Source organism: Grammomys surdaster, unplaced genomic scaffold (genome assembly GCF_004785775.1).
Source record: "Grammomys surdaster isolate TR1022 unplaced genomic scaffold, NIH_TR_1.0 125807, whole genome shotgun sequence".
Lineage (NCBI taxonomy): Eukaryota > Metazoa > Chordata > Mammalia > Rodentia > Muridae > Grammomys > Grammomys surdaster.
Genome location: NW_021620638.1, coordinates 3,653,598 through 3,668,300, shown reverse-complemented (window position 1 = coordinate 3,668,300; position 14,703 = coordinate 3,653,598). Strand labels below are relative to the sequence as shown.

Here is a 14,703-nt window from a genome sequence, read left to right as displayed (position 1 = left end):
TTGGTGTCCTCTTCAAAGTTAACACATCTTAAACGTTCTAACCACCACTAAAAGAAACTGAGATAAGACTCTGGCTAATTCACCTGCTTTAGCCATTCTACAATGTTATTCATAGTTCAAAGCAATGTATTATATACATTGTTTAAATAGCTCCAGTGAGTTTGGAAAAAACAGACTACTGTAGATATAAGTAAAACAAAAACCATGAAGTCTAAAATAATAAAACAGAGGTTTAGAATTTAAATGTACTATTTGTAAAGAATATACCAAACTTTATTATTGAATATACAATTAAAATCCTTAATGTCTTTATCTGCATTAAACATTTATTAATTTTTTAAAACTTAAAATTCATTGTACTCATTTAAAGTCATACATTTTAACAGAAAATTTAATTTATCCACCATTTAAAATCAAATTTATTTAAAAATTGAATAAAAAATGTTAAGATTAAGACAGCCAAACCAGTTCCTCCCCCCTCCCTTATTACTCAGGAAACATAAATGTTAAATTAAAAAAAAAAAAATCAGAGCTGGAGAGATAGTTCAACAGTTAGAACACTTGGTGCTTTTTCAGACACCTAGGTTCAGTTCCCAGCACCCACATGGGAGTTCACAACTCTCTATTAACTCCAGTTTCGGTGGCTCCAAAGGCCAGCCCTCCTCTGACTCCTCCATAGGTATAAGACATGCATATGATGAACATACAAACACACAGCCAAAGACTCATACACATAAAATTTAAAAAATTAATATTCTAAATATAGCTTTTAAAACTGAACTTAGTGCTTACATTAATTTGTTTCAAGGTACTCTTACCTTTCTTCTGAGCTATACAAACGAGCAAGTCCAAAATCTGCAAGCTTTATCTGTCCTCTGGTAGAAATAAGACAAAATAAAAAAGCATGAGTCTATCATGGATTTGATAATATATACTTATATTCTATTGCAAGGGCTCAATGAAAACACATTAAAAACAAAAACACACATAAATTTTCTCATTGCACTGCTATACTTCAGGCAAGGTTAACTAATGGGAAATTTTACAAGTTAATAATTAGTATTTTGCTTTGGATAGTTTCTTGGTATTGTTGTTACGGGCCCATTCAATCATACATATCTAAATATTCTTAATTTTCAGATTCAGCTGGATATAGATCAAAACTACCGGAGGGACTATACTGTTCCAAAGATGTACAGTCATGTGTGTTAATATTTCCTACATAATAGTGTACCAACTATTTATATAACATTTGCATTTTAAATAACCAAGACAAATACTATCTTATTTTATAAAGACCCTTAGATCCCGATCCCTAGGTATTATTAAAAAGATGCAGTCTAAAACGACCCTCCAACTGGGCCCAACACATGCACTTAATGGTGTTAATATAACAATATCTCAGGTGCTAGCTACTTCAGTTCCTACTTAAGAAAGTACCTCAAACAACACCTTGGTCTAGAAATATTAATAGTACTCAAAAACTAAATCACATTATTTAAAATGTATGTTTAATTTTCTAACTCTTAAAAGGTTGGGATGCACAAATTATTTTCTACCATTTAAAACCAGGTGATTGATCCATGTTTTACTCAAATTTTAAAAATAGTACTAAGCACAAGAATAATACTAGAATTATGCTGTTTCTGAAAATATTTACCATAAATCATATATAAATATTTTAAAAATACATGTAAAAGATCTAATACTTGGAGGTGGGATAAGGACAAAGCAATAACTCAGAAGCTAAGAGTGCTGGCTGCTCTTCCAGAAAACCAGGGTTCCATTCCCAGCACCCATTTGGTAACTAACAAACATCTGTAACTCCAGTTCCAGAGTATCTAACACCCTCTTCTAGCTTCCACAGACACTGTAAACATTGTACACAGACACACAAGCAAGCAAAACACTCATTCAATACAAATAAAATTTTTAAAAAAAGAATTTAATTTTTTTTTGTAAAACCTGTACATAACCTAAAGCTAAAATCTTATTATCCATTATTAGATTCATTCATTTCAAATTATCTGGAAGAATACCAAGCAAAAAGGACGCATGTACATTGCAAATCATTACTGGAGCTACTGGAGAACAACTGTAGAGGCAATACTAACTGACTGTTGCTCCTTATCCAAGATATTAAAAGCAATAAACTGAATTTATAGGAAGTTATCTATTAAATTAACACTTTAAATACATAAATTTCATATTCATACCTATTATTTAGAAGGATATTTGAACACTTAATATCTCTATGCAAAAAGTTCTTCTTATGACAATAATCCAGGCCTTCCATGAGCTGTCTCATAAAAGATTTTATATGGTTTTCATTAAAATGAACCAAGCCTGATTCCAGCAGTCCCATCAGATCATGGTCCATATATTCAAACACCAGGTAAAATGCACCTGAGAATGAGAATAATTAACATATTAAAGGCTTTTATTCCTACAACCTATCTAGAGGTTCAAATAACTTTGATAAAATACTGGTATAAGGGAACTGATCCTTGAAAATAATAACGACTTTGTCGTTTACTTGTAAGACTCGTTTACTCTCTCAGAACTTAGTATGAAAAATATGCGTCTCAAGAAAACAGCAAAAGCAGTTTTCTTCTAATGAGAGCCATTATGATACAGATCATCTTTGCTAATTTCCACACTATTTATAGTTTTTGATCTGATTAAATTCTTCCCTGTATCAGACAAATTGTTTTTCAGAAGAAATTGAATACAATTTGTATGGCTCAAAGAATATTAAAAAGTTGTACAAAGAATTGCTTTTAATACACGAATGTGAATCCAAATAGACCAAAGTTATCTTTAGGTGATTTATATTAAATTTCCTTATATAAGACTGTATTTGTAAGCATAAAAATTACAACTTTATACAACCAGTGTTTAGTGTTTAAAACTCTTAAATAAAACTTATACAAATTGAATCCAAAATTAAATAAATAAACATTATAATCAAGCAAAGCTTTACAAAGTGAGTTCTACAAAGAAGCTCTGTCTTGAAAAACCAAAACAGAAAAAGAAAAAAGAAAAGCTAACAAAAGCCATGTCATCATCTATGAAAAGAGAAAAACTCGTATTATGCCAAAGAAGACACCCAACACAATTCACAATCAGCTCCTAACTTTAAACAGAGCAAAGAACTTTTAAAAATGACACAATAGAAGGATGTCTTCTAAAAATTTATTATAGTACCTTTCTGAAGACAAGAACCAGTGGCATGCATATTTGACAAGAAAATGCTAGGCACTGTTTAAGACAAAAATCTTCATGGTTACTAATTTTGTGTAGATGTTAATGTGCAAATTTTAAGAAGCTTCAGGGTCAATAAGAAAACCTATCTCTGGAAAAATTACATAAAGATAACAGGACAGCCTTCATCCCCCTCCAGCCTACACCATAGGAGCACACATTCTCACAAATAAAAACTTTTTAATAATACTACAGTAATACAAATGACAAGATACAAATGACTAGGACTAAATTATAACAAGAATTAAACATCAAAAGAGAAAATACTATAATGTAATTTCAATTAAAAAAAAAAACTAGTGGCTAGGTTTTATTATTTTGCCTGAGGAGGTGAGCACTTAACTTGACAAAATAACTGTAAAATTCACCTTGAGGAAACTGTATCTGATCATCATCTAAACACTGTTGAAAATATACTTTGCCCTACAAGAAATTAATCTGCCCTATCACGCTTAAAGACAGAACAGTGAAATAAAATACACATCAGAAAACAAATTACAAATGTTTACCCATTAATTATGGAAACATTAATTTCAAGATTAAATAAATAATAAAATAATTGAAAAAATCATTTAGGTAAAATTATAATCCAGAGGGAGATAAGCAGTACCATCACAGATAAACTAATGAAAATCTAACTTACAGCTTCCACTAAATAATGACTCAGGACTACTACTAGAAAACAATATAGAACAGGGAAAAGACAAATGGGAAATATTGTCCGCAATATAACAAAGTAAGCATCCTTAATATAAAAGAAGGCCTATAAAACCAATACAAAAGAAATGTATCCCATAGCTCATTATGAGAAATACAATGGATGTCAGAAAGCCACAATGGTGTATGCAGGTAACCCTAGCACTTTAAAGGTAAAAAGAGAGGATCAGAAGTTCAAAGTCTCTGGGTGGTGGTGGCGCACGCCTTTAATCCCAACACTTGGAGGCAGAGGCAGGTGGATTTCTGAGTTCGAGGCCAGCCTGGTCTACAGAGTGAGTTCCAGGACAGCCAGAGCTACACAGAGAAACCCTGTCTCGAAAAACCAAAAAAAAAAACAAAAACAAAAAAACAAAAAAAAACAAAAAACAAAAAAAGTTCAAAGTCATCCACAACTTTGTATCAGGTTAAATGGAGCCTCCAATATTTAAAAAAAAAAAAAAGGAACAAACAAAAACAAAACGGTCCAAAACAACATTAAAGATGCTTAATCTCATTATAACTCCAAATATACATATCAAAACAATATGGTATTTAAACAAAAAGATTTCAAGAGTATATACAATATTAACACAGATGTAGTGGGGGAAACATAGTATAAATATTTATAAGATATGTCTTATTTCCAATTGCACAACCCAGAGTTAGCTAGGAGCCCACAGGTAGCTACTGAGCACTTATGGCTTAGTCAAAATTGTTTTAAATATAAAATATGCACCAGATTTCAAATACTTAATATAAAACAAATTTAAAATATCTTAGTAATACACTACAGTGAGTTAGGTATTAAGTACAGAGGCATGAAACAGACAGAAAAATCTCTAATGCAAGGCCAAACTGGTAATTATATAACAGGATCTTGACTCAGAGATATATACTACTACTACTAAATGGTAAGAATGGATAATCGGCTAGAGAGAGCTGAATGGTTAATTGTCCTTGTTGCTCTTGTAGAACTGAGTTCAATTCCCCACACTGATATCAAGTGGCTTACAACTGCCTGTAATTATAGCTCCAGGAGATACATCCTCTTCTGAACATCCACATGCACACATGTGCACAAACACACACACAAATACAGAAACAAAATCTTCAATAATTTATGATAAACTGATTATATATTGAAATTACCCACTACACACTGAGCTAGAAATTATTAAAGTTGAGTAATTTCATCTGTTCCATTCTGTAACAAAATCATTAGATAATATTTTAATTTGAAATAGAAAGCTTCCGATTCTGTTTCTATCAAGTAGCAATGAATGGGAGGCTTACAAACTAAAATAATACAAGATGACATTCCATTTCCAGAAACCATAAAATTCAATGGAAAATTATTAGAAAGAGTAAAAACAATGCAGAAAAATAGTCATTAATATTGGCTACCAGTTAAAAGATAAAATATCAGTGTGGTGCTGTAAATGATAAAATGACCCCATAGGCATACGTACTGGAACACTTGATGCCAAGTTAACAGCACTGAGAAGATTATGGAATCTTTAAGAGGTGGAATCCTGTAAGTACATCAATGAGGGCAGGCTTTCAGGTTTCTAGACTGAATTCACTTGTGATTCCCTCTCACTACTTCCAGTGTACAAATGAAATGCGATCACTCTGCTTCCTCACTGCCATGTCATAGCTTCCCCACCATGTTGGACCACATTTCCTCATGAACTATAAGCCAATAAAATTTTTCCCCTAACTTTGTTTTTGTCTGGGTATTTTATGACAGCAAAAGTAACAAGTACAATCAGTGAAAGGTTTTTTTTTTCTCTACAATGTGTAAGAGCATCTGAAAAAGAAAAGGGATATATAAACAATAGCTCTACATTCCTATTTTTAAAATTTTTAATTATAATGTAAATTATTTCTATAATCAAAAAGTGTGATGCAAGAAATCAATACAGATTCCAAGTACACACTAAACTTATACTGTAGAATAGACTGTGATGCTGGGAGACAGCTCAAGTGACAGGCAAGCAAGAGGACCTGATTACAGATTACCAGCACATATGTGCAAGGCACAGCTGCATTGACTTTAATATCAGTGTTGGGAAGCAGGAGAGAGACCGATTCCCAGACTAGCTGACAATGAGAAAACCTGTCTCAAACACTAAAGTAGAGAACAATTTAAGAATACACCTGATAGTGACCTCTAGCTTCTACATGCACTTAACATAGCCAACAAACAGGTACCTACACCACACATATACCTACCTACCACCCAGAGACAGAGAGGGAGATAGAGAGATAGAACACAAAAATGTATTTCAAGCAGTAAAATGGTCTTCTAAGTAAGTGGTAGTAAGATAACTGAACACCTACTCAGATACAGTAATGAAAAAAGAATCCTAAGAATGTCCATCAACATAAAAAGCAAACATATCAATTATAGAACTAAGAAATAAAAACAGAAGAAATATTTGTTGAAAATAATTCCCTATTGTGAGAATAAGGGAAAACACCCCTAACCAGCAGTCAACAGCACAAAACAGTAGTAAGATGACAAATAAGTGTGATTATTATTTTTAAGTTAGAAAAACAGACAGATAAATATTTATCACTAGAAGCCCTATGCCAAAATGCTAGTGAAAAAATGTATATTGTGCTTTCAGTAAAATCAGGAGAAAGAATAAACAATATGCCCAGGACAGTGGTTCTCAATCCATGGGTCACCACCCCTTTGGAAGATCAACAACCCTTTCACAGGGGTCATCTAAGACAACTTGAAAAGCCAGATATTTACCTTATGATTCATAACAGTAGCAAACTTAGCTGTGAAGTACCAATGAAAATAATTGTATGGTTGAGGTCACCACAGCATGAGGAATTATATTAAAAGGTTACAGCATTAGGAAGGTTGAGAATCACTGGCCTGAAGCTTATCCTTCAGAGAAAGTTTTTCTTAGAGCTTAACCAACAAGCCTCAACTCTGGTACACTCTGCTTCCATGTCAATTAGAGTGCAGAAAAGCCAGCCACAGTTAAAAAGTACCTATGAACATCACAGCCTTGGAGCACAAGCCTGCAAAAGACTAAAGATATAACAGTTCTCCTACCTCCAATTTCATACCATTAATAGGCTCACAACTGACAAACTAGAGTGCATCAAAAGGAGCTCAGGCTCTATTTAAAAAAAAAAAAAAAATCAAACAAACTGAAGAATGAACTAGAAAGACAAGCCATAACAAGAAAGGAAATTTTAGCCTCAAATACTAGCAAGTATAGAAAATACTAAAAATAGTCCAGACAAATAGCCAGGTGAGTATAAAACCTTACACTGAAGACCTATGTACCTCAGAAATAATAAATGTATTATTTAGGACTTCAAAGAAAATTTACAAGACATATTAAAACACAGGCTCAAGAAATACAATTAAGCATCAACTTCAAAAGTAAATACAATAGATGTATTAGAATTGTCTGATGAGGAACTTTTACATGCTAGGATGAATATGCTAAGAACACTAACTGAACAAAGTGCACATTTAAGAAAAGATGGACATTTACATAGAGAAATACAAGTTCTAAGAATTAAGACAAGTTGGAACTTCAACACTGTACCAGAAATAAAGAATGTCTTTTCAGTATCCTATACTGATCTAAAACCACTTCAATTTGTATTCTTTGCTTGCTGTGTGATGCAATGATGACTTTTGTGTTCATCTCTTGTGCAAAATCAAGTCAGGACATATGAGAATACTTTGAAAGTCACGTAACTGTTAGAAAAATAAAGGAGGGCTTATCGGTGTCTTATTATTTCATTATTCTACATAGAAAGGGTCCTATATTTTGAAATCTTATATTTACATATATTAGTAATTCTATTAATTTTGGAAATCAGTGAAGTAAAAACAAACTCTGTTATTTCTTCTTGTTTGTCTATGCTAAAGGTTTTGTTCTAAAAAAAGCACCTGTAAAATAAAGGAGAACAAAATGTTTCTACTTTTAAAGAAAGTAAAAAAAAGGTTCAACAAGTATACCAAACACATCCAAGGAAAGAATCACTGAGTACAAAGATGTATGAATAGGAATGTTCAGAAATGAGTGTGTATGGGGAGGGAGTGATACAAAAAAGCAGAACATCCAAGGACCATAAAGCAATCACAAATGCTGACATTCCTTCAAGGCTTTAAAAGAAGAGAAGGAAACAGAAGAAATATCTGACGCAATAATGAGTCAGAAGCGTCCCCCAACAGTCACTAAAGCTACAGGCCGCTCCCTCAAGGTATGGATTTGAAGGGAGGAAAGGGAAGGGAAAAATAATGATTATAATAAGATCACAGAGAAAAGAAAAAGGATTGGTGTATACAAATGAGGAAAGGGGGAATCAATTTCTAGACTTTTGGACCCAAGGATGTATAACCAATTCCTGTCAGAATTTCCAGCCTGGTGATCAGCCCCCAATAATCATATTACTCAATTCCACAAACTAAATCTATAGAGGTTCAATATGCTAGTAATTGTTTAAGTAATGCTCTCAATAGTTTTGCTTAAATTTATATTTTTAACAGAAAGATACTGTTACCACCTTCTATATGTTCTCTGACAGTAATAAATGGCATGTGTTTACAGGTGATAAACTAAGTGGTTACTACACACTTAAGAAAAAAAATATATATATATATATAGAATATATATTATATATATTCAACTCCAAAATTTCCTTGTGGTCCTAGAATATATTAACATAAATATTATATTAAACTTTACCTATTCTTTTCCAAGTATCAATGAAACAATTTTTCTTAACTTAGTTTTGACATGTTTTTAATGGCCCTATAGTATTTCCCAGTGGTAATGTGTGTTGACATTCATTATTCCTCTTGTTAGTACATAAATTGCTTGTATTATTATAAGCAATATTATAAAAAAAAACCTTGTAACTAAAAGTCCAAATTAGAACAGTAAGTTAAAACGAACATTTTACTTAAAAAGTTTATTATATATTTATTATGTTCAAAGTATCATATCATGTCCTTTTTAAAGGTTAAGATAATTTCACTTTATATCATTATATTAATACTTCTATCAATGATCCATACCCTCAGTATTTTATTCTTTCTTCAGTATTTAGACTACATTCATTCTCGGTCCTCCCAAATCCAACTCACAACCTTTCCCTAAATTCAAGCCTCCACCTTTGTTTCTAAATAACTGAGTCCAACTAGTACTACCCCTATGCTCAAGGTTGCATGGCCGTCTATGGAAACATATACCACAGGTCACACCTGACCAACCTTAGCAGCCATTTGCAGCTCCTCAGCTGGGGGTAGCCTTATAAGATTCTCCCCTATGAACACTTTTTCATAGATCCTTGTCCCTCATATCACTGTAATTTCATTCACATCAATCAAAGTTTCAGACCTTGTATCCACATATATATGTAAATAACTATGTTTTAGAGAAAAAGAGCAGATCTCCACACACCAGAAATTAAAATACAACAATTAATAAGGAAATGTAACAGAAAATGTTCAGTGAGGAAGACAGGATAGAAAATTCAGGACTTTATTCAGGGCAACAATTTGAAACAATGTAAAACAAATACATTTTTGGTATCAAAACATTTCTTTATCATTCTAACTAGAAAAAAATACAAAAAGCAAACAAAGAAACAAAAACAAAAAAAACCCAAATACTTGTCAAGCTAGGGGGCTAGCTGAGTGGTAGAATGCTTGCCTGACAAGATGGCCTGACCTCTAGCACAGCATAAAACAAGGTGTAGTGACAGACACCCAGTTGCAATCCTAACTAACACTCAGGTGGTGGGAGCAGGACCATCAGAAGCTCAAAGTGGCCATTCATAAGCAACATAGTAACTTGGGGGAAGAAACTGTAGATGTTCAACAGATGGGGCCACTAATGGCAACCCCTCAACCTCACCCATACATACACACAAAAAGTACTAAGGAAGAAATAAAGCTCGAGACATAGAAAATGAAAGTTAAGAAACAACAATGGGAAAAAATAATGACACAAAACGACTGCTCTAACCCGTTCTTAGTTTGCTTTCTATGTCTATTGCTGTGATAACAACTATGACCTAAAGAAACTGAGGAAGGGGTTTATTTGGCTGCAGGTAAAAGTCCATCACCAGGGGAAGCCAAGGCTAGAACTCAAGGTGGGAACTTATCGGCAGGAACTTAACAGAAACCACAGACTAATAATACTAATGTGTACTTAGCTTGCTTTCCATGGCTTACTCAGTCTGGTTTGTTTGGTTTTTTTTTCCCCTCTCTCTTTTCCTTTCTTTCTTTGGGAGGAGGGGGTGGAGGTGGGGAGGAGAGAGTTTTCAAGACAAGATTTCTCTGCCTAGTCCTAATAATTAGAGATGTCTAAGCATCCAGAAAGGCTATATCTTGTTGGTGGGGAGACTTATGTACACATGAGACCAGAGGATACTGTTATATTCCTCTACCTTACACAAGAGCTTTCATTGAACCTGAAGCTCCCCATTTCAGATAGTTTGGCAGGCTGGCCAACAAGCTCACTATCTGTGTGATTGTTTAGCAGAGAACTCAAGTCTAAATACACCTATGTGAAACACCCTATGCTGGGGTTATAGGGATGCATGGATTTACAAGGGTGCTTAAAACTTTAGTGTCCATGGTTGCAAAACAAGTATTATTAGCCAATGAGCCACTTCTCCTGACCCCAAAGGTTTATTTTTAAAAGTTAACTTCTGATTTTAGTAACTATGTCTGATTTCCACATGGTAAGTTGTAGTACAGATTTAAAACTATTCACTTCTTCAATCTCTATTCTTCCTTCCTAATAAAAAATAATTGCTTCTACTAGCGATCTCATTTTGCTCTTATCATCAACCTACCACTATATATTGTTCCTATCTTACAAAGTGCTTCACTTACATTTTAACATTAAATGACCACAATAAACTTAATTAGTATTTTTTCCAGAAGAGGAAAACAGAGTACAAAGGGAAGAAAATACTCAGAGTTTTTTTTAAATCAGTAATAACAAAACTCTCCATCTTAATTATTTTTAGGTATGCAGTTCAAAGATAATTATATTCACACAGTAGTACAAATACAACCACCACTCACCTCTGTAACTCTTCCTGTCTTTGCACAACTGGACTTCTCTGACCGTCTAATATCCAGTAACAGTCTCCTACCCTTCTAAAGCTCCACAGACACCACTCTACTTTTTGTCTCAGTGTATTTAACCATCCTAGTCAAAGTATATATATATAATCCCTATGCTGGTTTTGCTCTGTTTCATAAAGCATCCTAATTAAGGAAAGCTAGCGTATTACTATGGCTTTGAGTTATATTTCCTGAATGGCTATCATGTTGAACTTTTTTTGTCCATGTGATTCTTGACTATTTGTTCTTCATCTTGGAAAGAAAATCTACTTAGGTCCTTTAAATCAGCTTGTCTTTTAATTATTTAGTTTAAAATTGATTTTTACATTCTTGTTACAAGTCCCGTATCAGATATGACTTACAATTAGTCTCTCCTATCATGTGTTAGTTTTTCATTTCTTCCTTTTCTTACTTTTGTTTGTAAATAGGGTCTCACTCAACCAGGCTGACCAAGCTGGTATGGAAATTATTACATAGATAGATCCACCTGCCTCTATCTCCAAAGTGATGTGATTAAGGCATGTCCCATCAAACTCAGCCTCTTTCACCATCATGCCCAGCCTCTTTACATTGTGGATAGTATAACCAATTTAACGCCGTTGAAGCTTAATGAACTATCTTTTCTTTACTGTTTGTGCTTTTGATGTCATCTAACAACATTTAGCACTTTAGTCTAACTCAAATACTAGGATCAACTGATTTATGAGTGTAAATTCTTTTCTGATCATTAACTTACTCTGATAGTAGTGCCAGTTATGGTCACTTTAACCCTGCAGTTAAGATTTAAATGCAATACACTCAATATTTCTCTTTCTTCTCAGACCACAGTGACTGCTGTAGTGAGAATGCTGGAATTTTGGTTTCTTTAAAACACACACACAGAGAAATGCAATGAGGACATGATTCCCGGTATGAGGATATGGGGCTTTGCAGCAGCTGACTATGATTTGCCTTGTGCTCTAGCATAGGTGTGGTTTTTGCCAGCTGCAGATATTTTTTGTGATTGTGTAACATTTGGAATTCTGGAAATTTTTCAGAGGGCATATATATGCTAGATTCCCAACGATGAGGTAGGTGACTGATGGTTGTAGTTTGTTAGTAATTATGCTCAAAGAAGACAAGAAAGAAATTAGATTCAAGGATCTCTCCCTCTCTCCCTCCTTTCACTATCTGGTGATAAGGGGTGAAACAATAAAGGTGGTTAGAAAAACCCACAAAATAGCAAATGACCAGCTATACATTTTCCCAGATCTTGTACTTATATTAGAATTTTCTTGTCAGTAGTTTTTTTGGTCTAACAAAACAGCTCAACAGGTGAAGGCGCTCAATGCCAAGCCCAGACACCCAGAGTTTGGTTCTCCAGGACCCATATGATATAAGGTACTATCACCAAGTTGTCCTCTGACTTCTACATACACACAGTGGCACCCTCCTCCCAACAAATAAATGTAATTCTTAAATTTTTAAAAATAAGTTAAAAAAATCAAAAGAGGCCACCTCTAATTTTGAGAAAGTCTGTAATAACGATGAAGATAAATTGGACAGAGTTATCTTAATAGGATTAATTCTCCTAAGCTTTGAAAATGGAATATTTTCTATTTAGCCTTCTTAAAATTCTTTCAGTGGTTTCTCTCACCTTTCAAGCTACAAACCTTGCATTATCAATTTATTCTTAGATGTTTTATTCTGTGAACGTAACTGGTTGTGTTTATTGCTCTTTATCTTGTCCATAATTTGCACAAGCACATATTGGAGCTTTTCTATAATGGACACACATACACACACGCACGCACGCACGCGCACACACACACACACACAAATGGTTTTGCTTCTTTTCTAATCTGGCTATCTTATTTCATTTTCTACTGCAATTGCTATGACTAATACCAGTATGGTGTTAAATAGAAGCAGCAAGAACATATACCACCTATTTTCTAGATGATATGTAAGTTGAAACAATTTGGGCATACTGGTCTACATATGAGAATATATAGACCAGCAGAAGCCCATCCTTAACCCGTTTCAGTTAACTCTTCACCAGTCATGCTCTGAAACAATTACATGAAAATTTCAAGAAATAGACAATTTGTATTTTTAGGCTGTCCCTTCTGAGTGGTATAATGAAACCTTACACTGTACATTCTATCAAGATACAAATCTTTTCTTGGTCCAGTGAATCTATGGTGTTTAAAGACTCACTCTATAACACTGGCTTGCCTGGAACTCATTATGTAGACCAGGATGGTCTCATACTCAGAAAGACCTACCTACCTCTGCTTCTTAAGTACTAGAATTACAGGCATGCCCTACTATATACCCAATTTCTTTCCTTGATTTTTTTTTAAAAAAAATACAAATCTAAAGAGTATTCATATTTCCTAAATACTTAAACACTAATATAGTGAAAGCACCATAACTCAACAAACACATAATGGCAGAAATAGCAGAATTTGGCTATCTTAGGACGTATGTCAGTAATTTCAAGTACCAAAACACTATTTTTTAAAGTGAAACACTATTTTTTCAAGTACCAAAACACTAAGTTTTTAATCTGAATAATAGATATCTTGAAGTAGGCATTAAAATCTATAAAAATTTGTTTTGCAAAATGGGGTACATTGTAGAAGAATTTTTAAAAATGAGGTTTCAGAGAATTTATAATTTAATAAGGCAAAAGAATTATAACCAAGAACAGAATATAAGAAAGACTGTTGACGATTCTTTCAAACTCACTACTAACCTTTTCAGAAGTTCTAAAAGTTTAGACAGTACTATAAAGCAAAGCTCATTTATTCACTCAGCAACTAACCATCTTAACAAATTCTGTAGTGATTGACTCTGGCTGGCAGGTTCCCAAAATATAGGTATAGCTTCTATTTTTGTAAATAAAATAATAAGCTGAGTAATTATTTTTAGTTATTGGGAAGGTGTTTTTTTAAAAAATCTTTTTTTAGTAGAGAGTTTCTTTAAATTGTGTGTCACTCTAGTGGAAGTTGGAAATACTTATTAGATGTATAAGGCCTCATCAATGAATAAAGTAATATTAAATAGCAAGAAATCCATCATTTAAATTTCAATTCCATAACACCAGACTCTGAAGGAATTGGTGCCAAGGTGTGAGTCCTGTGTGTGTGTGTGTATGTATGTGTGTGAGAGAGAGAGAAAGAGAGAGAGAGAGAAGAGAGAGAGAGAGAGAGAGAGAGAGAGAGAGAGAGAACGAAAACTAATCCATCAAAGTTTCCTAGGCTATTTGTGAGCCTCAAAGACTCATATAAGTGAAGCTTAGCTCATAATAAAAAAAATAGCAAAATTGGGATTAGAGAAGTAAGCAGAGAAGTGACCCCACAGGAGACTTAGGCATGTTAAAGGAAGAGCAAATATACTAATCTGTCTGCAAAGTGGTATAATGGTAAAACAAATTATACTATACTCTACTTCATGGCAAAGGTCCTTAGACCAATTTTGCTAAATAGTAAGATTATATATATATATATATAAAATATACATAAAATACCCATTTAAGAATGGAAAGAAACAGTCTCAGAAGAGATAAACAACTTACTAATAAAGTCACAATGTTCAGTAAGTCACTAAGTCTCAAATCTGAGACATTTTAA

At 33.5% G+C, this 14,703-nt stretch overlaps 1 protein-coding gene across 2 annotated transcripts in view; it reads right to left on the bottom strand.

Moving 5' to 3' along the window:
• Positions 1-14,703, bottom strand: part of Cdk13 (cyclin dependent kinase 13) — a 101,267-nt gene that overhangs the window by 37,088 nt on the left and 49,476 nt on the right. For both annotated transcript variants that reach the window (XM_028789241.1, XM_028789242.1), the window contains exons 6-7: positions 2,217-2,406; positions 819-875 (exon numbers count right to left, since the gene is read on the bottom strand). In XM_028789241.1, coding sequence (XP_028645074.1) covers positions 819-875; positions 2,217-2,406 — 247 coding nt within the window. The remainder of the gene's footprint in view (positions 1-818; positions 876-2,216; positions 2,407-14,703) is intronic.